General features: G+C 40.3%; 1 protein-coding gene across 11 annotated transcripts in view; it reads left to right on the forward strand.

The window, feature by feature from the left end:
* Positions 1-24,988, forward strand: part of Trim37 (tripartite motif containing 37) — a 117,298-nt gene that overhangs the window by 52,961 nt on the left and 39,349 nt on the right. For all 11 annotated transcript variants that reach the window (XM_027426331.2, XM_027426333.2, XM_027426334.2 and 8 more), the window contains 7 exons: positions 743-879; positions 3,252-3,337; positions 6,110-6,304; positions 9,517-9,825; positions 16,628-16,750; positions 17,610-17,799; positions 20,859-20,977. In XM_027426331.2, coding sequence (XP_027282132.1) covers positions 743-879; positions 3,252-3,337; positions 6,110-6,304; positions 9,517-9,825; positions 16,628-16,750; positions 17,610-17,799; positions 20,859-20,977 — 1,159 coding nt within the window. The remainder of the gene's footprint in view (positions 1-742; positions 880-3,251; positions 3,338-6,109; positions 6,305-9,516; positions 9,826-16,627; positions 16,751-17,609; positions 17,800-20,858; positions 20,978-24,988) is intronic.

Raw genomic sequence — 24,988 nt, forward strand, 5'->3', positions numbered from 1 at the left:
TTTTTTTTTTGGTTTTTTAAGACAGGGTTTCTCTGTGTAGCTTTGGAGCCTATCCTGGCACTTGCTCTGGAGAACAGGCTGGCCTCGTGCTCACAGAGACCCGCCTGCCTCTGCCTCCCTAGTGCTGGGATTAAAGGCGTGCGCCACCAACGCCCGGCTGAGTTGGATATGTTTTTGTAGCCCAAGCTGGCTATGGTCTACAAGGACACCATTATGTTACAAAGGATGACCTTGGATTTCTGGTTTTCTCTCTCTCTCTCTCTCTCTCTCTCTCTCTCTCTCTCTCTCTCTCTCTCTCTTTCTTGCCAAACCTGAGATCACAGCCATGCATCATTCTACTTGGGTTTAAGATGTTACCTTGTGAGGAGAAATTATTGGAAGCTGACTTGGAATATGTGAATTATTCCTAGTTGGATCGAGGACCTCACTCATATTGATAACAATTACTAGTGGTATCAGTCAGTAAGGTTGTGTAGCTTTTCTCCAGAAAACTTAGCAGTGTAGACAGAGGATCAGAAAATAGAACTCTGGTTAATGTACTAGATGGGATGACTGAGGAGAAACATTTGGAACAAAGATCTTGTTTTAGCTGGGTGTGGTGGTGCTTGCTTAATATCCTAGCCCTTAGGGGGCTGAGATAGGAAGATTGCATGAGTTTAATACCAGCCTGGGCTACATAATAAGACTTTTGATTCAGAATTCTAAAGGAGTGACAAGAAATGTTGTTATGGCCTTGTTGTAGCATGAGCTCTCAGATGGAGACCTGGATCTGGATCTTGCTGGGGAAGATGAAGTGAATCACCTAGATGGCAGCAGCTCCTCTGCGAGTTCCACAGCAACAAGCAACACAGAAGAAAATGATATTGATGAAGAGACCATGTGAGTGCCCTGTTTCCACTTTATGTAGAAATTATTTGAAGCACTAGAACTGATTTAGACTAAGTGTGGAAATATTCAGCATTTTTTTAAAAGATACAGCCTAAATATAAACTAGGCCTTCTAAGCTAGGAGTTTTTATTCTTGCTTTATTTATTATTCAAAAAAAAAAAATCAGAGATGCCTCAGTGATTAAGAGCACTGACTGCTCTCCCAAAGGACCTGGGTTCAATTTCCACATGGCAGCTTACACCCATCTGTAACTGCAGTCCCAGGGGCTCTGATGCTCTCTCTGTGGGTATTATAAGCAGTCAGGTGGTACACAGACAACAACACTCATGCACATAAAATAAGTACATTTTTTTTTTTTTTTACAGTTTAAAAAGTATATACCTGTGTGTAATATGGGCATGTGGAGATCACAATTCAACTCGTGAGAGTTGTTCTTCTCCTTCTCCTGTGGGTCCTAGGGATGGGAATCAGATTTTCAGGCTGCACAGTCATTGATTTTTACTCACTAAGCAATACCACTGGCCCAAGCCTGGGGCTTGCTGATCAGGCTATATTTTTCTTTTAAGGTGTTTTGTTTTGTTTTGTTTTGTTTTGTTTTTCTAGACAGTGTTTCTCTGTGGCTTTGGAGGATGTCCTGGAACTAGCTCTTGTAGACCAGGCTAGTTTGAACTCACAGAGATCTGCCTGCCTCTGCCTCCTGAGTACTGAGTTAAAGGCATGCACCACCAATGCTCAGCCTAATACTGTTTTATAGCCTGCTTCTTTCCTTAGTGGGGAAAGAAACCCAAAAACTACAACAACAACAAAACTCCTAGTCTCTGAACCTAGACTGAGGCAAAGGTACACTTCTTTTTCCTGCTTTAAAAACTGAGTTGACTGCATATTGGGAGAAAGTCCTTTAACTCTTAGCTTGTCTTATTTCTGATGTCTCTGCTGGGTATGTAAAGTGTGGCAAGCATTATGTGGATCTGAGCATTCTCAGTATGCTTTCACTCAGTAGAAACTCTTCTGAATCCACATCTGAACATATGTCTGCAAGTCTTGACTACACATACCTGGCCCTTGGCATCAGGTTAGGTAGTTGGAGACAGAATGAGAAATACTGATGGTGTCTTACCCTTCCAGCATGTTGGAAGGCATATGCCCTTGGTTATGATAGTCTAGAGTGGAATTTCTTGGGGGCTAAATTAAGAGGGAAAGAGGATTAATTTTGGCTTATGTAGTATTTATGCTCACTCTTTTGGAGAGTGTGTATTTTGAGACAGGGATCCACTTTGTAGGCATGGCTGGCCTGGAACTCACTCTCAATGTAGTCCAGGTTAGCCTGAAACTCAAAAGAGATCCACCTCTACCTGCCTCTTCTTCTTGAGGGTTGGAATTAAAATTAGACACTGCCATCCCCAGCCTTATACTCTTTCTTATTACCAATATTAGTACTTCTTAAAAATAGGTATTTCTTCATTTTATTTCTGTACCTTTAGGAATATTTCCAGAATACTTTCTTTTTTCTTGTTTTAGATTTACTTTATGAGCTCTCTGGTCTGCATGTATGTTTCTGTACCACATGCCAGTGTCCACAGCAGAGGGCACCAGATCCCCTGGAACTGGAGTTGTTGATAGATGTTTGTGAGCCATCATGTGGGTCCTGGGAACTGAATTCAGGTCTCTGTAAGAGAAGCACATGCTCTTAATTATGGAGCCACCTCTCCAACCCCTATTTCCAGGGTCTCGAGTGGCTTTTTTGTTTGTTTGCTTTTTGCTTGTTTTGTTTTTCAAGACAGTGTTTTTCTGTATATCACTGGCTTTCCTATTCAATTTCTCTGTAGACCAGGCAGGTCCTGAACTCTGAGATCTACCTGCCTCTGCTGCCCGAGTGCTGAAAATAAAGGCATGCACCACCACCGCCCGATTTTGAGTGTCCTTTTAAATATAATTTTCATCAGTTTTACTTGATAGTAGGTCTGCCAAGTCTCACACTGTCACATTGAGAACAGATCTTAAGATTTTTTTTTAAATATATAAAACTAGCATTGTCTTTTCTACTGCTTCCAATAGTACTTTGTAGTATAATTTAAAGTAGTTTAGAGTTGACTTTTTAAGAGCAAGTAGGAAGCAACACCCTGTTTTCTAAAGTTGTCTTTGTCATCTGTAGTAATTAAGTTTTTTGTTGTTTCTTCCTTCCTCCCTCTCTCCCTCTCTTTTGTCCCTTCCCTCCCCTCCCTCCTCTTTCCCTTTTCCTCCCTTCCTCCCTCCCTTCTTCCTTCCAGTGAACCATCTTACTGGCTCACAGATACAGATATTAGTTGTATTTTCCTTTGTGAGCACTAAGAGTTGTGAACATGATGGGTTTTGTCTATTCTCAGGTCTGGAGAAAATGATGTAGAGTATAACAACATGGAATTGGAAGAGGGGGAGCTCATGGAAGATGCAGCTGCTACAGGGTCTCCAGGTATGGAGGCCAGGCTCCATCCACAAGCCATTCTGACTGCCACAGTCTAAATATCCTAATAAAATTTAGATACTTTATCCTAGACGTTGAGGATATAATAGTGAAAAAAGACCCTTATTTTCATTTGTTAAACTTTTCTGAAATTTATCTACTTGACAAACATTATTGAATATAATGGCTATTTCTAGTTCCTGAAAAAATAGAGTGAAAAAGATTCCTATATTTTATAACTAAAGGTGAATAAATGCAAGAATAATTAGCTAAAATCTGACAGTACACAACGTAGAATTTCTCAAAGAGGTAGAGTATATCGCCCCATCTTTTAAATAAATGTTATACTGGAGGAAACCTGGCCAGTATCACATGTGCTGGATGCATTTAGCATTGTCTGTGGTCAGATGCACTGATGTATAAAGAACATATCCATTTACTTCTGTAGTGTTTAAATCAGAGAATCCCTTAACTGAGGAACATTGTACAAAATTATCCAAATAAGGATAACAATCACAAACCAGAAAAGACTAGTTTGATGTTCTGGATTAAACTCTAGAAGTGAAAAAGTGCACATGTGGGCAAAGCTAATGATCTATACACAGTAGAGTTTAGTTAGTAACTTAGAATATCAGTATTGGTTCATTGTGATGCCTGTATCATGGTAATGGAAGATGTTAACAGAGAAATGGGAGTGAAATATATAGAAGCATTCTTTGCCTTTTCTATAGTTCAGACTTCTCCAAAAATTGAAAGAAAGAAAAAAAAAATGAATCAGTGATTAAAGGCTGGAGTGGGATTGTGTGCAACATTCCCAGACCCCTGGGCCTGCCCAGTTACACAGCAGCAAAACTTAAAATAAGAGACCCTATTCCAAACAGAGTGGAAGACAAAGACTGGAAGCTGATCTAAAACCTTGTGGCGAGTATACTTAAACCAAACACAGACCTCCAAATACACATGCACACGCAGCAATACAGCACTTCTAAAGCAAATTGACATTGCTAAGGTTATTACTCAAAACATTTGGGTTTTTTATTTTTTGCAACAAGGTCTTATTGTATGGTCTTGGCTGGCCTGGAGTTCAATATATAGAACAGGCTGGTCTTAAACTCACCGAAATTTGCCTGTCTCTGCCTCTTGTCCCTTGTTATTGTTCTAATTTTTGGTTTTTGTTGTTTGTTTTGTTTTTCCAGACAGGGTCTCTATGTGTAACTTTGGAGCCTGTCCTGGCACTTTTTCTCTGTAGACTAGGCTGGCCTCGAACTCCTGGAGATTCTTCTGCCTCTGTCTCCTGAGTGCTGGGATTAAAGGTGTGTGCTACCACCTCATGCTCTTAATTTTGGTTTTTGCAACAGTGTTTTTCTATGTATCCCCAACTAGCCTGCAACTTGCTGTATAGGCCAGTCTGGCCTTGAAATTACAGATGTGTGCCACTTACCCAGCTTATGTAGTTTTTTAGCATCTCAAATGAATAGATGCATTTTATTATTATTTCTTTTTTCTGTATGTATTTGCAGGATCTCCCTTTTTAGCTTAGGCCTGCCTGTAGCTCACGTAGCCTAGACTGGCCTCCAACTCACAGCAGTTCTGGTGTTGCAGCCTCCTGAGTGTTGACATTGTAAACATGAGCCACCACACCTGGCTGTCAAAAAGATTCATATTTCTCATCATATTTTGGGATTCTTCAGATCATTCTTTGCAGTTTTTTTCTGCTGTTGTAACTCAGTTTTGTGTTACTACATATATGAGGGTCCATATATTTCTGAAACTCCGTTTTTTCTTTTGTGTTTTTGTCTTTGTAAGAAATGCCAAATTAAAACCATAGTAAGAAACCACTGCACATTGGCCGTATCGTTAGTATATATTTTTGAATTGCCTCCTCCCCCTTTTTTGAGCGGTGTTTCATGTAGCCTGGGCTGGTTTTTTGACTTGTTATGTTAGCCAAAGATGGCTTTGAATTCCTGATTTTTTTTTTTTTTTTTTTTTTTTTTTTTTCCCGAGACAGGGTTTCTCTGTGACTTTGGAGGCTGTTCTGGAACTAGCTCTTGTAGACCAGTCTGGCCTTGAACTCACAGAGATCCACCTGCCTCTGCCTCCTGAGGGCTAGGATTAAAGGTGTGCGCCACCAATGCCTGGCAAATTCCTGATTTTCTTAACCCCTGCCTCTCAAGTGATAGGATTACAGGCATGTGTTATACCTAGTATGGTTAATATTTTAAAACTGGCAGTACTAAATGTTAAGCATGTAGAGAGATGGGAATGCTTACTCTCTCATGGGAATGAAAACTTTTTCTTGCTTTGACGCTGTTGTGTACCAAGTTGTATATCTCTTTTTAAAGATTTATTTATTAATTTATTATGTATGCCATGTTCTGCCTGCATGTATGATTGCAGGCCAGAAGAGGCCACCAGATCTCAATATAGGTGGTTGTGAGCCACCATATGGGTGCTGGCAGTTGAACTCAGGTCCTCTGGAAGAGCAGCCAGTGCTGTTAACCCCTGGACCATCTTTCCAGCCCCCTGAGCTGTGTATCTTATTCACATTTATAGTCATATGGTGCTTCAGATGGTGATTGAATTTTGGGTAGTAACAATAACAAGGCCCATGCTTATTGTTCTGATGCTCATTGCTTGGCAGTATGGTTCTTCTTTGCTTTTCATTATGAACACAATCTAAAACACAGATCTGCAGACAGGTTTTTAAACATTAATTGGAATTTTTTTTTTAAAAAAAAATGTATACATACATACAATATGCTTTCTCTATTTCTTTTGTAGGTAGTTGCCACAGCTATGTGGGTGCCGGTAGCAGAATGTCAAGAAGAGGGCATTTATGCTCTGCCGCTACCAGTAGCTTATTAGATATTGATCCTTTAATCTTAATACATTTATTGGATCTTAAGGACCGGAGCAGTATGGAAAATCTGTGGGGTTTACAGCCTCGTCCATCTACTTCGCTTTTGCAGCCCACAGGTAAAATAATAATGTCCTTTTTTCCTTTGGTTCTCTGGAATAACTGTTGAATTTCTTTGTGCATCTCATCTGAGTATCGGAACGCAGTATGTTTCTCTAGTAAAATGATTTCTCATTCATGTCATATGAGTGACTTTTTAACCGTTCTGCTACCCCTGTGTGTGTGTTTGTGTTTGAGAAAGAGAGAGAGGGGGGGAGAGAGAGAGAGAGAGAGATTGAACTCAGTATCTTCACATGCTAGGTGACTTGTACCTACAGCCCTCCCCCTTCATTTCCCCTGTCATTGCTTACGAGTTATATCAAAAACAAATTTTACATGCCTTTTAAAAGGTTTCAGTGCTCGGGTGAGTAGCTCAAAAGATAGTAATTTCCCAGCACACACAAATCCCTTTGTTTGATCCCTAATACTGCAGAGAACAAAAGAAGAAAATTCTAAATGATTGCCTTTTTATGTTGTGCCTAACTAATAGTTTGATCCATGTGGAGATGTACAGTTGTCTTCTTCGTGAATGGATTCAGTTTTTCAGACCTGCCTTTCAAGGGGACATGTGTCTAAGTTGAACATGGAAAAAAATTTGCTTAATTATTCATTAAGCAAAAAATGCATACCACTGCCATGGTGGCGCATACCTGTTATCTCAGCATTGTAGAGGCTGAGTCATGAGGATTGCTCTGAGTTTAAGGTTAACCTAGGCTACATGGTGAGTTCAAGGCCAGCCTGGACTATATTGTGTGTCCTGTTTCAAGAAACCAAACAAGGGCTTGGCATGGTAACACAATGCACATCTTTTATTTCAGCACTTTCCAGGTGGAGACAGGTGGATATCTGTGAGTTCAAGAGCAGCCTGGTCTACATACCAAGTTCCAGACTAACCGTAGATACCTAGTGTAAGAGCCCCCTCACCTCTCTCTCTATCTCACACTCATACACACACACAACATCAAAACCTGAGAAAAATGTATATTAATTATCCACAGTATTTTATCTCTTTTTTCCTTTATTTAAAGGAAAAATGCATAAATATACAAATGCAGAGATTTGTATAGTCCAGTCTAGGCTCTTGAATCTGAGATATAGCTGTTTTTGTTTGTTTGTTTCACAGTGATTTACCATTAGTGCTACAGTTTAAAGACCAGTTTTAGGGGCTGTTGGTATAGCTTGGTAGTAATGTGTTTGCCTAGTATGTGCAAAGGCCCTTGGTTTCATTCCCAGCCTCCCGTTCCTGGGGTTGGAGAAGCAGCATTTTCGTGGAATGCTTTCTGCAGAATCCTTTGTATTTAATAAAGCACACTGACCTTTCCCTTACCATCTAAACTGTAGTAAGTGTCCAGCCAGGATGTAGACAGGAATTTTGGTGCTACCTCAAAGTAGCAGAGCTCACTTTCTGAACAAACTCGTAGAAACTCTGTGTAGAAAGCAAAGCCTGAGCCACTGCAGTGGATTGGAGGTTACAGCCCGAATCATTAATTCCTCTCTTTCTTAAAGCATACTTCTAGAAAGATTTGCTCCTCAGTTTGAAAGATTGTCTTCAGCTAGGTTCTGGGATAGTTGCTTTTCAGTTACGATTGAGTACATTCTGTGTGAAGGTTCGCTTAAAGCCATGGTTCTCAACCTTCCTAATGCGGCAACTCTTTATTCAGTTCCTCATGTTAGGATGACCTCCAACCACAAAGTCATTTTGTTGCTACTTCATAACTGTAATTTTGCTACTGTTGTGAATCATAATGTAAATATCTGATATGCAGGATATTTGTTAATATGATCCCCCCCCCCAAGAGGTTTGTAATCCACAGATTGAGAACCACTGACTTAACTGATAATTGGTGGTGTGTGCAAAGTCCAAATGAAGCAGATCAAGTCTGGCTCTATGGTAAACATGTGCAATTGACTTAACTTTAAGAGGAACATTTTTACAATTTGATTTACAAGTAGATTTAATAAACAGGTAAAATCATGTTTTTGAAAACATTGTCATTGGAGAGGATACAGACTGTATTAACAGTAACATCCTTGTTCTTGAATGTTTAATTTTGAAACACTTCATCAATTCTATGTTACGAGAAATTCTTGGCCCAGCAGGCTTGTCCTGTGGCCCTAGAGTCCCAAATAAACACATGGACACTATAGTAGTTATAAAGCTGTTGGCCGGTGGCTTGGGCTTCTTATTGGCTAGCTCTGTCTTAATTATTAACTCATTTCTATTAATCTAAGTATTTCCACATCATCTTATCTTACTAGAGAAGGGTCCAGCACATCCTACCTGCTCTGTCTCACATGGCGTCTGCCCTCTGCCTACACTTCCAAGAATTCTCCTCCTTCCCCCAACTATCCTTCCTGCCTGGTCACTAGCCACACAGTGTTTTATTCATCAACCAATAAGAGAAACACATACACAGAAGGACAACCCCATCAATTCTACTTTATATATTCTTCTATATATACATGGTTCCAGGTGAGATACTGCCCAAGTGTTTGACTTTTTCAGTTTTTAGATTGATCATAAGAAACATAGAAAAAAAAATGAGAAAAGTGGAAAATTATTTAAAACAAAACAAACAACAATAAAGGCAGAATAACCTCTAAACTTTAGAATTAGGTATATAATTCAAAGTGAAGTGATATTGTGACCCAGACTAAGTCTTAACTTGAAGCCTTAAGGTTTGAAAAAGGGTAAAACAGTTAAACCTGTGTTTTCTCTGGTAGAATTTAATGCATGCTTTAAATGTTTTATTTCATTTATTTATATAGGTATGCATTATGTACATGAGCATGTATGTGTTGTGGTCAGAGGACAATTTGCAAGACTCAGTTCTCTCTTTCTACCGTGTAATAGAATCCTAGGTATTGGCCTCAGGTTATTAGGCTTAGCAGCAAGTGCCCTTATCCACTAAGCCAATGATTCTCAACATGTGGGTTGTGACCCCTTTGATATTTACATTACAATTCATAATAGCAAAATTACAGTTATGAAGTAGCAATGATTTTATAGTGGGGGGGGTCACCACACCATGAAAAACTGTATTAAAGGGTTGCAGCATTAGGAAGGTTGAGAACCACTGATGTAAGCCATCACTTTAGTCTTGATGCATGTTCTTTAGTGATACCATGAAGCACCTTACCATATTGGACACATTAAATTCGTGGAAAAGAATGAGGTTATGAATATTAAAGTTTATGTGAACATGGCTTTTCACTTGCTCTCCCTTTGAAGTGTCATATTCCCGAAAAGAGAAAGACCAACGGAAGCAGCAGGCCATGTGGCGAGTGCCCTCTGACTTAAAGATGCTGAAAAGACTCAAAACTCAAATGGCTGAAGTTCGCTGTATGAAGACTGATGTGAGGACCACACTGTCTGATATGAAAGGCACTGGTGTTGCTTCTGGAGACATACAGACAAGCCTTTTTTGTGCTGACCAGGCAGCTCTGGCACCCTGTGGGCCCGAAAACTCTGGTAGATTACAGGATTTGGGAATGGAGCTTCTAGCAAAGTCATCGGTCGCTGGCTGTTACATACGAAACCGTAAGTGAAGATGTTCCTATGATGTAATTTCTCCCATGTGCTTGGTGAAATCGTATGATTGGTTGTTTTCACCTAACAATCTATCAGTGTCTCTGTTCTAATGGGTTAAATTAAAATTATATTTTTTTATATTTATGGTGTTTTTTGCCATTATGTTGTGTATGCCTGGTGTCCACAGAGGTCAGAAAGAGTGCACTAAAGCACCTGGAACTGGATTTATAGATTGTTGTGAGCAACTGCATGGGTGCTAGAACTTGAACCCAAGTCCTCTGCAAAAGTAGTAAGTGCTCTTAACCAGTAAGCCAACTCTTCCACCCTTCTTATTTAGTTAAAATAGCCTTTTTTTTTTACCCCATCCAAAATTGCTGACATTTTTCTTTGAGAGAGAGAGAGAGAGAGAGAGAGAGAGAGAGAGAGAGAGAGAGAGAGAGAGAGAGAGAGAATGTGTGTGTACATGGGCACTTCAGGAGGTAAGAGGGCAGCTTGTTGAGTCAGTTCTCTCCTTCCACATGTGGTCCCAGGATTAGAACTCAGGTTGTCAGCTTTACATGGTGAGTGCCTTTACCAGCTGAGCTACCTTTCTAGTCCAATTCTAATATTTTCTTTTATAAGGTGGAACTGTACCTAGGCTTTCTTTGTACCACCAGCTCCCAAATAATGATACAGAGACTTAACTATTAATTATGAAAGGTTGGCCTTAGTTTAGTCTTATTCCAAACCAGCTCTTAAAACTTAAATTAACCCATTTATATTAATCTACATTCTGCCACATGGCTCATAACCTCTCCTCAGTACCATGAATCACATTTCTTCCTTGTCTGGCTGGTAAATTCCACCTCTCTTCTTTTCAGAGTTCCTCTCTTCCTGGAAATGCTGTCTTTTCTCTCCCACCTAGCTATTGGCCATTTTAGCTCTTTATTAAACCCTAACCCTAACCCTTGGCAGAGACACATCTTCACAGTGTACAAAAAAAATTATCCCAGAACTTGGAAATAAGGATTTTTGATTGCTCAGTCTGTGCTTGGCATTAAAGGACACTTCGGGAGCCTTGTGGATCCTTCATCGTACTGATAAGAATTAGATTGTAAAGTATGTAAATAAATGAGTGAAAATAATTTTAATAAATACTACTGTGAAACAGGAATAGATGAAGAATGGCTTAGTTTTTGGGGGATAGTCAGAGAAAGTCTCTGTAAAGAACATACTTGAGCTGAGCCCTTCAGATGCCTGGGGAAGCAGTGTTCTGTATAAACAGGACAGAAATGGAAATTCACTGGCACGAGATTTACTTTGAAGAGTGGAAAGGAGACTAACATGAATGGATATGGTGACTAAGGCAGGGCAGACTGAGAGATAAAGTCTAAGATGACAGGGTTTAACTGGGCACTGATAAGAGCAAGGAGTTTTGTTGATAAAGCTGCATTGTGGAGGAAGATCTCAAAGCTTCAGAGCAGGGGCTGCAGGTCTAATACCAACCTTTAGAGTAGCTTGGATGAATTTGGTGTGTAATCTAGAGCTCAAGCCATGGGTAGGTAGACTTGTTCATAGCCTGACAGCCCTCTTTAACTGAGTTTCTTTCCCATCCCAAGTACATACATAACCAGTACTGTTCTAGATGCAGAAAGGAAAAGCTAATTATTACATACAACGCATGCCATAGGCCAGTAAGATTCAGTTCTTTGTCACAAATGTAGTTATAAAAGGCTGACTAGTTCAGAGAAAGATAGAAACTGAGAATAGTTTTTGCCTTGAGCAACTTAGTGACTAGTGCTGTTTTTCACTGAGAAGCGGTTCAAAACCAAGTGTGTTAGTGTGTGTAGGTAACCCTAATCCTAACATTCAGGAAGAGGGAGCAGGAGGATCCTGAGTTTAAGGCCTGTTTGATCTGTGTGGTAAAAGTTTGTGTCAGAGCAGGGGTAAGGTCAGTGAGTCAGGGATTCTGTTTGAATATGATGTTTGAGCATCTGCTGGGTTGCCTAGTAACTGTTCTAGGTAAGCATTATCCACAAGTCAAGCTGGGGAGAGGTCACAGTAGCTGAATGTAAACATGTTTTGCTGTTTAAATGTAGGCAGAGTAGGGTCAGTGGGTGAGGATCTTATTTATTCATTATTTGTTTATGTGGCTGGATGTCTCTCTGCATCCTGGTTGAAATTTGATATGTAGATGAGGCTAGCCTGGCAATCACAGATCCACTTGCCTCCAGCTCACAGATGTCTTTTTTAGGTGCTGGGATTAAAGGCATGCATCACCACTCCTAGCAATAGTGGTGATATTTTGTTTGCTTGGTGTGTGTGTGTGTGTGTGTGTGTGTTTTGTTTCGGTTTTCCTTTTTTGATGCAGGGTTTCTGTGTATATCCTTGACTGTCCTGAAACTCACTCTATAGACGCGGCTGGCCTTGAACAGATTTTTTTTACTGCTTCTGTCTCCCAAGTGCTGGGATTAAAGGCACACCCAGCAGTGGTGGTGATTTTAATGGAGAAGAGAAGTCTTGGCACTGATTCACTAATCAGACATTTAGAGGTGTGGTGAAGAAAAGGGATGCAGAAGCTGACAATGGAAATTGAAAAGAAACATTAAAACAAGTGAAAAACTAGATAGTATATTCTAAAATCTAAGCAAAACTGGGCCTTAAGTGGTTAAGAACATTGACTGCTCTTCCAGAGGATATGGGTTTAATTCCCAGCACCCACATGGCAGTTTACTACTGACTATAATTCCAGTTCCAGGCTATCTGACATATTCAAATGGACAGACATACACACAATCAAAACACCAATCAGTGTTCTTTAAAATAAAAATAAATTATTAAAAAACAAAAATTTAAGCAAACATTCCAAAAAGAAGTGTTACTACCTATGCTTTATACTTCTGAGAAGTATCAACATTAAGATTGAATAGAAGAGCATGCCAGTTATATCTGAGACGAGAAAACAAAGCTAACAAGTTACGTGTGAACTGAGAAGCATCTGAAGGGCTGTGTGGATTGAGAGTTTGGTATTTCATACTGCCTATGTGTTCATTTCCCAAATCATATACACTATGAAAAAAGTCTTTTAAATTACAGAAAGGTATACATAATGCAAAATTTGACATTTTAGCCTTTAGTTAGGAAAGCATATGTGTTGAAATTTTAGGTAAATTTATAACATTTATCATTTCAGTCATTTGGCATTGTTGTGCATCCTTCCCTACATCCATCTCTAAGACTTTTTTCTTATTCTAACCTAAAACTGCATCCATTTATCACCAGTCCTCATTTCTCTACTCCTGGGACCTGGGATTGTTGCTCTGCTTTTTGCATCAATCAATGGATGATTGACTGTTTTGGGTCTCACACATGATTGGAATTGTTGCAGCATTTGACATTTGAGAGTTTGTTGTTTTTTTTTTTGTTGTTGTTTGTTTTTTTTTGTTTTTTTTTTTTTGTAACCAGCTTCTTTTGTGGCTCTCCAAGGTTCACTTATATGATAGCATCTTGCAGAACTTAAAAAAAAAAAAAAGATTTATTATTACATTATTCTACCTGTATGTATCCCTGCATGCCAGAAGAGGGCACCATGTCTCATTACAGATGGTTGTGAGCCACCATGTGGTTGCTGGGAATTTGAACTCAGGACCTTTGGAAAAGCAGGCAATGCTCTTAACTTCTGAGCCATCTCCAGCCCAGAACTTCATTTTTTTTTTTTTTATGGCAGAATCCTACTCTATTGTATATAGAGATAAAGTTTTGTTTATCCATTTTTTCATCCTTTGGGCAGTTGGGTGGTTTCTATCTTTTGGCTCTAAACATAGATATCTTTCTTTTTAAGCCCCCTTGTACACTTTCAGTATATATAAAGTGGTGTTGCTAGATTATTCTATCCTTAGCTTTTATGGACAGGTGGGGGGTGTACTGTTCACATGTTCACCAGAACTTACTATTTTCTGATTTTTAAACTAGCCTTCCCAATTAACATAGAAATAGAATCTAGTGATTTTCATTTATATTCATTTTCAAGGTAGACGTTTGCTATATAGCCCAGGCTAGCCTCAGACTCCTGATCCTTTGCTCCAGCTTACCCAATCTAGGGATTACAGTTGTATACCAGAATGGCAGACCAAATGAAGTCTCTCATGTTTGTGGTTTTTTCCCCCAATTCACATATACTTAGAAGGTTCGTACATGTTATGAGTTAATAGTAATTCGTTCTTTTTGTTGGTCAAATGATATTTTGTTATATAACTATACCACATACTATTAATCCACTATCAGTTAATCGATAGCATGTTTACACCTTTTGACTATAATCACTGATGTTACTATAAACATGTATTACAAGTTATTGTGTAGACAATATTTTATTTTGTGTGTATACTTAGAAGTGAACTTGCTGGGGTAAATGGAAACCATCTTTAAACTTTTTGAGGAACTGCCACACTGTCATACTAGTTTCAAAACATGTGCAGAATTTTGTATTTCTGCCAGTCATGAGATTTTAGCCTCTCCATTTTGTCTGCAACACTTTCTCTTGTCCCTCTTTGTTGGGAGGCCTTGATGGTCAGAGGTTGCAGTCTATCGTGGCCTTGTGTCTCTCTCCAAAGCTCAGCAACACGAGGAATTCTCTCCCCAGTGCAGCTTCCTGCTCGCTACGTGCCCTTATTTGGAGAACGTCTCTAGGCCCAAAAGACTGACCGTATCTGAATGCTATCTCTAATCCTGGATAACTGATTTATCTCTAGTGTGACCTTTGTAAATGGAGGCAAAGTTTTTCTTTTATCCCAATTGTCCGGTCCCAAATAAAAGCATAGAATCTTATATTAATTATAAAATATTTAGGCTTTATTACTAACTAGCTCTTACAACTTGCATTAGCCCATTTCTACTGATCTACATTTTGTCACCTGGTTCGTGGCTTTGCCTGCCTTCTAGCACATCTTGTTCCTCTGGCAGCTGGCTCAATTCTCTCTGCCCTTCTTCCTCTCTGTATTTTCAGTTAGGCTTTCCTATCTAGCCTTGCTTAGGCCAAGTCAGCTTTATTATTAACCAGTGAGAGTAACACATACTCACAGTGTACAGGATTACCCTATAGCATAACACAGTTCCTGCTAGAAGCTTTGCCCCTGCTGCACTTTTGGTAACTAAGACTTATATTAGGAGCTTTGCTTTGCTACATACGAAGCCTTAAGATACTAGCATGCCACTTAATGCAAATTGGAGTTTGTCCCCAGGATCCCTAATCTTATATATTTCCTATACTCTGGAATAAAGTTGACGTGATTGACTGAAGTCATCAGGCACCCCAACCCTGTTCCCCACTTCAGCTGCCTCCCTCCTCTCAGGCCCATGATCCTGAGGAAGAAGGAGAGCCACACCTTTTCCCTTTACCATCGAATTGCCTTTGGATCCTTTTAAACTCAGCATAAATGTGAAGATTGCTTTTGGATTCTCAACTCAGATGTATCTGTCCATATGCTGCTACCACCCAGTTGTTTGTTATTTGAATTTTTTTCTGGCAGTGCTGGGGGAAGGGGCACAGCAATGTTGAATGTGGGCTCATACATCCTAGTTCGACCTGCAGCGTAACATGTCCCTGTGTTCCTCCCCCAGCCACCCACCTTTGTCTGAGAGTCTCACTCTGTAATCCAGGCTGGCCTCGAAGTTAGGACAATCTTCCTGTCTCAGTTTTCCCAGTGCCAGAATTTCAGGTGTGCAGCACTGTCCGTCTCATCTTATTTGCTCTCTCTCTCTCTCTCTCTCTGTCTCTCTCTCTATTTTTTTTTCTTGTTTTTGAAGTAGCATTAGAGCTATCATAGGAGAGCTGCCCTGCCCACTCCTGACTCCAGCTGAGGATCAGTGGTGGGCTGCAAGCCCAAGGCTCTAGAGTCATCCCTGTCAGTGGATATGGGAGGAAGTCTCCTTCTTGGGATTGTTTTTGCTAGGAGCCTGTTATTATCATTATTATCATTATTTACATTTACTTAGGGAAGGAGCTTTTATGGAGGTCAGAGGACAATTTAAAGGAGTTGGTTCTCTTCTCTCACCCTATGGGTTCCAGGGATTGAACTCAGGCTGTCAGAGTTGGCCACAGGGCCTTTATCAGCCAAGCCATCTTGCCAGAACTAGGTAATGATTTTTTTTTCTTCTTTTTCTTTTTCTTCTTTTTTTGGGGGGATGGGGGTTCAAGATGGGGTTTCTCTGTGTAGCTTTGGAGCCTATCCTGGCACTCGCTCTGGAGACCAGGCTGCCCTCATACTCACAGAGATCCGCCTGCCTCTGCTTCCCGAGTGCTGGGATTAAAGGCGTGCACCACCAACGCCTGACTAGTAATGATTTTTTTTTTTAACAACAAGAAATTTCATTTTTATATAGATGGTATTACATCTGTAGATTAATTTTGGAAGTGTTACCTTAACAATATTGTCTCAGTCTGAATACAAAACTGTCATTTATGCTGTATTCATTTTCTTTCTATAATGTACGGCAGTTTTTGAACTATTAAAGGGCTGCAGCATTAGGAAGGTTGAGAAACACTACATTAGAGGGTTATATTTTTGTTTATACTTCATTGTCTTAATTGCTAAAACTTTAAAAAAATGAGATCAGAGTTAATCTTATTAAGATTTTGTTTCACGAGCAACAAAATAGAATTATTTTTGTCTTAGAATGCTAAATAAGCTGTCAGGACCATAGAGAACCCTGTTGTTTTGGACATTGTAGACAGAAAACCATCCATGTACAGTGAGGATTAGACATTTCTGAGTATATAATGAGTTATGTGACGTGTTACCATATGCAGAAATGCTTCTAAATGTTTTTGCAGCCACAAATAAGAAGAATTCACCCAAGTCAGCTCGGGCCATAGCAGGGAGTCTGTCACTCCGAAGAGCTATGGACTCTGGAGAAACTATCCGTTCAAAGGGGGACTGCCAGACTTTGTCTGAAGGTAAATTTGGGGAGTCTGTAATATAATTTTATTGGGCACATGCTTGAGAATTACACCAAAGATGCAAAAGTTATAGTTGAACTTCTGATTTTGTGGAACCTTTTATTGTTTATTTTTCATGAGCTTGTTAGAGGTTAAGAGCACTGACTGTTCTTCCAGAGGTCCTGAGTTCAATTCCCAGAAACTACATGGTGGTTCATAACCATCTGTAATGAGATATGGTGCCCTCTTCTGGCGTGTAAGCATATATGGAGGCAGAATGTTGTATACATAATAAATAAATAAATCTTTAAAAAAAAAAGAGTCATTTAAAAAAAATCTTAACTATATATTTGTCTATATTTGAGAAGGTTTTAACTCTTGATTCCTCTGTCTGAGCCTCCCTGGCTCTGGGATTGCTGACGTGTGCCCCTGGGCTCTAGTATTTCAAGTTTCTTGATCTCAAATCAGATTGGTGTTTTTAACTATGTATTCCCAACTTGTTAATTTTCAAGTAGTTAGTCAAAAAGATTGGGATATACTTTGAATTTTTTTTGAAGTTTTTGCTTAGTGTAAAATGTATGTATAGTAGGATGGAAAGATGGCTCATGGCTTAGAGCACTTACTTGTTCGTGCAGGGGGCCTAGATTAGAGTACCACCATCTACATGGTGACTCACAGTGATCTGTAACTCCACTTCCAGGGCATCTGTGCCCTCTCTGGCCTCAATTAACACAGGCACACATGGTGCACATTCATACATGCAGGCAAAACTATTCTTACATTTAACATTTTCAAAATTAAAAAAAAATGAACCTGAAATAATTTTCTGTACTCAGAGGGCTTTCATGTTTATTGTCTTCTCCCTCTTTTCCTGAAGGCTCCCCGGGAAGCTCTCAGTCTGGGAGCAGACACAGCTCTCCCCGAGCCCTGACACATGGCGTCATTGGTGATATTCTGCCCAAGAGTGAAGACCGACAATGCAAAGCTTTGGATTCTGATGCTATGGTGGTTGCAGTTTTCAATGGCTTGCCTACTGTTGAGAAAAGAAGGAAAATGATCCCCTTGGGGTAAATAATACTCTTTCATTGTTTGGAACTTCAAGTCTACATTGAAATGAACAAAATTATTTCTACTTTGCTAGTGTTTGAGGTGTTCAGGAAGTCTATTTATTACATTAAAATGTCACTCTTTTGATGGCATTCTCTTTCAGTTTCCTCTCTCTATCCTAACCCCAACTCCTGCAGAATGACAGCTTCTTGAGTGCTGTTTTACAGAAGTGAGCCACCACAGCTAGCTTAGCGCTCTTTTTCACTGACAGCAGGATAACTTGAGCAAACTTTGCCTCGTGAGATGTGTGTGTGTCAGCTTTACATGTTGCCTTATGTTTTAATCGGTTGTACATCTTTCCAAAGTATTTGTGCTGGGTCCTGTGTCATAAGTGTGTCACCACATTTTTGTGTGCATTAAAGTACTTTAGTAATCATTTTTATTAGTGGTATTATTGTTTTGAGAGTGGGTCTCATATAGCCCAGGCTAGTCTTCAGCTCTTCATCCTTCTGCCTTAGCCTCCCAAGTTGCTGGGATTACAGACATGAGCCACTATACCTGGTTTAATTATCTGATTTTTTGCTGCTGTTGTTTTTGAGACAGAGTTTCTCTGTGTAATAGCCCAGGTTGTCTTGGAACTTACTCTGTAGACCAGGCTGGCCTCAAACTCCAGAGATCCACCTGCCTCTGCTTCCCGAGTGCTGGGATTAAAGTGTGTACCATCGAACTTGGCTTAATTATAAGTTTTTAAAACGATGCTTTTATCTCACTCTTTTTCTGTCTTTTGAGATCATCTTCTAAATGCTAGTTGGGATTTCCAGAAAGGATAAAATGGTGATTAGCATCTTTATCTTTATTCAAAACCCATCATGTCAATTAAACGTACAACCATTCCAAAGACAGTGATTGAAGAATGTATTATCTATGGATGTGTTAGCTGAGCCATCAGTATTCCTCTGCTGATCTATCACATAAACATTAAATATGTTTCTACTTTAAATAATGGAATAGTTTTGTGTGGAGATTTTGGAAAGGTCTTCATAAAAGGCCAGCATCTTAAGTTTAGCTTATTATCAATTCCAGAAGGATAGATGGAGTTTTAATTTTGTTTTTAACTCAAGGTTCAACAGTAGAAAAGAAAATTACTAGAGAGCCTGGCATAGTAGTGAACTCTTGTATCACAGTTACTGAGGAGACTTAAGGGCCAGAGGACTGAAAGTTGGGGGCCTGCATGGGCAACCTAGTGAAATCCTGGTTCAAAATAAAAATTTCAAAACTGCCTGGAGGTACAGCTCAGTGGAAGAGCATATCTTGGCATGTACATTGCCATTGCCACGTTCAGTTCCCTGTATTGGGGTTAGGGAGGAGGCATCTAGGGGAGACCAATTAGGACACTCACCTTCCTTGTCACCTAGCCTGATATACATACACATTTCTTTCAAGTTAAAGACACAACTAGCTTTCTTTTATTTGCTTATTTTACTTTAAACATACGTGTGTGTGTGTGTGTGTGTGTGTGTGTGTGTGTGTGTGTGTGTGTGTGTGTGTGTGTGTGTGTGTGTGTGTATGTGTGTATGTGTGTATGCGTATGCGTATGCATTTTGTCTGCCACATTGTAGGTCTGGTGCCTGTGGAGGAGGCCAGAAGAGTGTGTTGGGTTCCCAGGACTAAAGTCACAGACATTTGTAAACTGCCACAGGGATGTGTGTGGTGTGTTTATGGAACATACAATTTTGTGTAAAAGTTCAAAGTTCTTTCACAGCAGCTGGATTATCTATACAAGATTGGGCCCATCAACACCGTGTCATGGAAGTGGGAGGCACACACTGCCATCCTGTCCCAAGTTTAAAAATAGTTAATAGTTGGTGGGGAACAGTTTTCTGTGTTATGGTGCCCATGCTGTTAACAAACAAATGCTCACCCATGTTGTTATAAGCAACCCTAATGAAATTCATTGCTTCCCCCACCCCACCCCCAAAAAAGATATTAAAGTAGGTGAGTGTCTTAATTACTGTTCTATTGCTATGAAGAGACAACATGACCAAGGCAACTCTTACAAAATGAAAACATTTAGTTGGGAGCTTGCTTAGTTTTAGAGGGTTAGTCCATGATCACCATGATGCTGGAGCAGTAGCTGAGAGCTCAGCTGCAGATGAGAGACAGAGATTGGGCCTGGTGTGAGCTTTTAAACCTCCTCCAACAAGGCCACACTTCCTCCTAATCCTTTCCAAATGGTTGCACTAACTGGAACCAAGCATTCAAACATAGGAGCCAGGTGGGGGCCACTCTCATTCAAACCACCACAACGAGCTAGTTAGGAATACAATCTCAGCCTGCTTCATATGGATGCTCTCCTGCTTGTGTCTTTTCTTCCTTGCTTCATTTGTAATAAACAGGAAAATAACAATAATAATAATAATAGTAATAACAACAACAACAGCTGAGTAGTTCCCAGTGAAAAATGGGAAAAGCAGTAAGTGAAAATGTCCCGATTGTTTCTGTCCCTGCCCTCACTTATTCCTGCTGCTCTCAGCTTTTGACACATGCTGTGCTTTCTCTGCTGTTATGCATATTCAGCAACTGTGACTGTCTTCACCAGTAGTGTTCCTTGATTTCTTACTCACTAATGCTTCTCAGTCTTTCAATAGTAGTAAGAACTTGTGTTTATACTTATTTAATTGATAATTACTGACTGACAAACCATTTTAAGAAATAGCAGCTAGGGGCTGGAGAGACAGTTAAGAGGTTAAGAGCACTGACTGCTCTTCCAGAGGTCCTGAGTTCAATTCCCAGCAACCACATGGTGGCTCACAACTATCCGTTATGAGATCTGGTGCCCTCTTCTGGTGTGCAAATATACATGGAAGCAGAATGTTGTATACATAATAAATAAATAAATAAACAAATAAAATCTTAAAAAAAATTCACTTAAGATTCAGAATAAGTCATCTCTCCAGCGCCTTAAGTGAAATTTTTAAAAATAGGAAATTTAGTATTGTATACAAATAAAAAATGAAATATAATTATTGTGTCAGTTATTAGACATTTGAAAATATCATGTTGTTTTTCCCTCTTTGAGGGCTAATGCAAAAGGAGGTCGCCTGGAAGGAATGCAGATGGCGGATTTGGAAAGTCATTCTGAAGCTGGGGAGTTACAGCCCACATTACCTGAAGGAGCATCAGCTGCCCCAGAGGAAGGTGAGGAATTGTTAACAACAACAGTCAGAGGGAGCGAGCAGGAGACACTGAGTTCTCTGGCTGTAGTAGTAAGAAGTGATTGGTTAGTAAAAATGTCACAGAAATGTAACAGACATGTTTGAACACCAGATTCATTTGCCACTTTTTGTGACTTACAAAGACATTGTATACAGAGAACTGCAAAAATGGTTAAGTTACTGAATAAAAGGATCTGTCTTGGGCCAGACATTGTGGTACACATCAATAATCCCAACACTGGGAGGCAGCAGCCGCCAGATCTCTTTGAAGTCTAGGCCGGCCAGGTCTATATATATTGAGTTCTATTCCAGCAACAGCTACATAGTAAGACCTTAACTGTTTTGTTTTTTGTTTATAAAAGAGTTTGGGTGTGATGGCACATGCCTTTAATCCCATCTCACTTAGGAGGTCAAGGCAGGTGGATCTCTGTGAGATTGAGGCCAGCTTGGTCTACAGAATGAGTTCCAGAACTTCCAGGGCTATGTAGAGACCCTATCTTTAAAAAAAAAAAAAAAAAAAAAAAAAAAAAAAAAAAAAAAAAGAAAGAAAAGAAAAGAAAAACCCACAAAAAATGAATGAAAGAAAACAAAGAAAGGAATGGTGAGAAGTTGTGCATGTACAGAGGACAATTTTGGGTATTGTCTTTGTTACTTTTCTATTTCTGTGCTAAAACACCATGACCAAGACAACTTATAAAACAGAGTTTAATTGGGCTTACACTTGACCCACAAGCAAGACGCAAAGAGCCCACTGGGAACATTTTTGAAACCTCAAAGCTCATCCCCAATTACACCCTCCTCCAGGAAGGCCACACCTCCTAATCAGTTCCCAAGCTGTTCCACTAACTGGGAGCCAAGTACTCAAACATACAAGCCTATGGGGGCATTCTTATTCAAACCTCCACAGGCATCTTCAAGAAGCCCATCTGCTGGTCCCACATGGCTTGGTCCTGCACCCCTGCTTAGGGGTGGCAGGGGAACAAAGAAAGGACAGACACACATAAAGAAAAGCTGAGATCGGGTGGGTGGGCTGTGCACACACTGATGGAGTGGCTCCAACTGCAAATCAATGTACAGGACGAGGAATTAACTAGTCTCAGTAGGAGGTCTCTGTAGGCCAGCAGTCTCCAGCTGCAAACATCCAGGAGGAAGCTGTAACTGCTAGTTTTTACACACACTGGTCAATTATTTGTAAGCTCTCTTATTCCCACACAGTCAATAATTACGCTCTGACCAGAGTAAGGCTTTGCTGTCCCTGTGAGCCTCACCCCAGGGGAAAGGCTATGCCAGTTCCATAGGTCTAAGGCATTTGGGTCCTTGGGCTGTGCCCATGGCAAACAGGGCTTCCTCTGTTCCCACAACTATCTTCCTCCTTTATGACAGCTTCTCACCAATTTGGCTAGATTGGATGTTTTACGTGACTTTTGGGGATTGAACACAGATTCTTGTGCTTATAAGGTAAATGCTTCAGTGGGTCATCCCTTGACCTCCTTTTTAGGTTTCCAGTTAACAAAGACTAAGTGTGCTAGTCTTTGTTCTTAAATGGTAGTCCTCCACTGTACATTCTCTCAGGAGAGAGTTAGTAAAGAGTTATCTTCACTCTATTATTTTCCAGTAATTAATTATTTATTCTATGTGTCTTGTACATCATGTATCTTGATATCATTCATTTCTCATTCCTTCACATCTGCCCTCTGTCTCTGCACACCCCAAATAAAACAAAATTTAGAAGAAAAAACTAAATAATAAAATAAAAAAGGTGAACATCTCATCATAGAAGGTGCAGTGAATCACACCATAAGCCCTTTGTCTGTACATCTTGCAAGTGTTCATTGCAAAGAGTTATTGGTCTGGTTCGGGACCCCGGGTTTCTACTACACTATTGATGCTGAGCCCTCATTAGTGTAGGGTCTTAGCCCAACCAAGGAAGACTGAGCTGGGTCCTAGGAAGGGTAAGTGCACTGCTTGCCCATTCCCCAGCCTCCCAGAATCCCAGAGACAATCAGACACAGCAGAGAGTCTAGTCAAGCAGGAACTTGGTTATTGTCCCACAGCAAGCATCTTTTAAACCAAAAAAACCGCAAAGGGGGGGGGGGCACCACGACGGACACAGCCAGTCAATGGTTTTAAAGGTGTGCCTAGGCGCCCTATGCTTTACCTAGTGAACGGAGCTGTTCACACAGTTACTTATCTGGTTCAATCTAGACAACCAATTATCTTTTTTTTTTTTTTGTAAACAACTCAGGACTTGCCCATCTGACTTTCCCCTCAGCGCCATCTTTGACTGGTTCCTGTGCCCTACAATTAGGACTCCTGGGCACCCTGCTGTTGCCCTGTGCTGTGGAGATCCTGCAGCTTTAGGTCTGCAGGTCAGGTCCCTTCATGTGCTCCAGCAGATAACAGGTGTCCTGGACTGGGGTGGGGGCAAAGTCCTAACCCTGGGCAGCTGTAGGGTTGGTACACCAGATAAGAAATGGCGACAGCTCTTCCATACTCACTTTTTGGGGGCTGGCTCACCTGCAGTTGTAACATGAAAATTAATAAATGACCCAGAGACTGATATTGGGGTTCAGAATTCAAGCTGAATATCAGACAAGCAAAGCAGCTGGCCACTAGATCTCATCTCTAGCTCAGGCTGAAAGGGCTGATCCACACACAAGTTCTTCACCAAGTCTCAAACTGCTGTCTCTCCTCAGTGTGACTGGAGAATGAATGCCTTCTACTTCAGTGTGGATTGAGAATGAATGCCTCATACTGAATACTGAAGACCCTGCTTCTATCTTTTATACCCCCTCTAGTGCTGGGATTAAAGGTGTGAGCTATAATTCTCTTTTAAACTGATTCACTCTTGTATAGATCTGTATGGTCTTAGAGTCACAGAGATCTGTCTACCTCTAATCCTGAGTCCTAGGATTAAAGGTGGTATGTGCCACCACCTCCTAGCTTCTGGCTGCTGGGATTAAAGGTGTGTGCCTGGCTTCTGTAGCTTGTGGCTGACTTTGCTTTCTGAATCCTCAGGCAAGCTTTAATAAATCATAAATAATGTATCACTACATGCACATACATGGCTGACTCTATTGTGATGCCCTGATTAGGTGTAGGGCCTGCTTTCCTGAGTATTGCAGCTGGTGGGGGTCAAGGATAGTTTTTCTAGTCTTATGACTGCAGGGCCAGCTCTCCCACTTGCCTCAGATGCTGATGGGCAGGAGGGAGGGTATTATTCCCTGGCCCATGCCACCATAAGACAGATGAGAAGTGGGGAGAGCTCTCTGGTGTTCACAACTTCAGGGTTGGCTCTATTGTGCTACCCTGGTGAGGTGCAGAGCCTGCTCTCCTGAATGTTGCAGCTGGTATTGATTATTATTAAAACATTAAAAAATGTTATAGCTTAGTGGTTAAGAGTAAGAGTGGTTCTCTTGCAGAGGACCTGGGTTTGATTTCCAGCATCCCTATCATTCCAAAGGATCAGTGCCGCCTTCTGGCCTCTGTGGGCGCTTGTACATAGATGCAAACATATACAAATACATCTAAAATAAAATCTTTTAAATTATTTAAGAAAGAAGTATTACTGCTAGGGATCTTGTGGGGAGGACTTTTCTGTCATTCTTGAATTTACCACATGGCAAGTTCAGAGCCAATTTAGGTTACATGGTATCTGGTATCAAAAGAAAAATAATAAGGTTTATAAAATTGAATGTATTTGACATTAGTTGCCAGAGGCCAGCTCCAGCAGGGTTCAGGTCCCAAAGAGGAGGCATGGAATTGGAGAGGGAAGGAGACTGACATGATCTGTGGGTGAATTAGGATGGCTTCTCGTTTTTTGAAAATAAATTATACCTTATGTGCTTTATAGTTGCGTCATAGTTTAGCCACAAGCAATATTGAAAGCAAACTTAATGATTCTGGAAAGAAAGCGGCCATCCTTGTCATTACAGCATTTCCTTGATGTAAAAACTATGGCAAGAATCTAAATGCCTATTGTTCCCTAAGGTTC

Source organism: Cricetulus griseus, chromosome 7, assembly GCF_003668045.3.
Source record: "Cricetulus griseus strain 17A/GY chromosome 7, alternate assembly CriGri-PICRH-1.0, whole genome shotgun sequence".
Classification (NCBI taxonomy): Eukaryota; Metazoa; Chordata; class Mammalia; order Rodentia; family Cricetidae; genus Cricetulus; species Cricetulus griseus.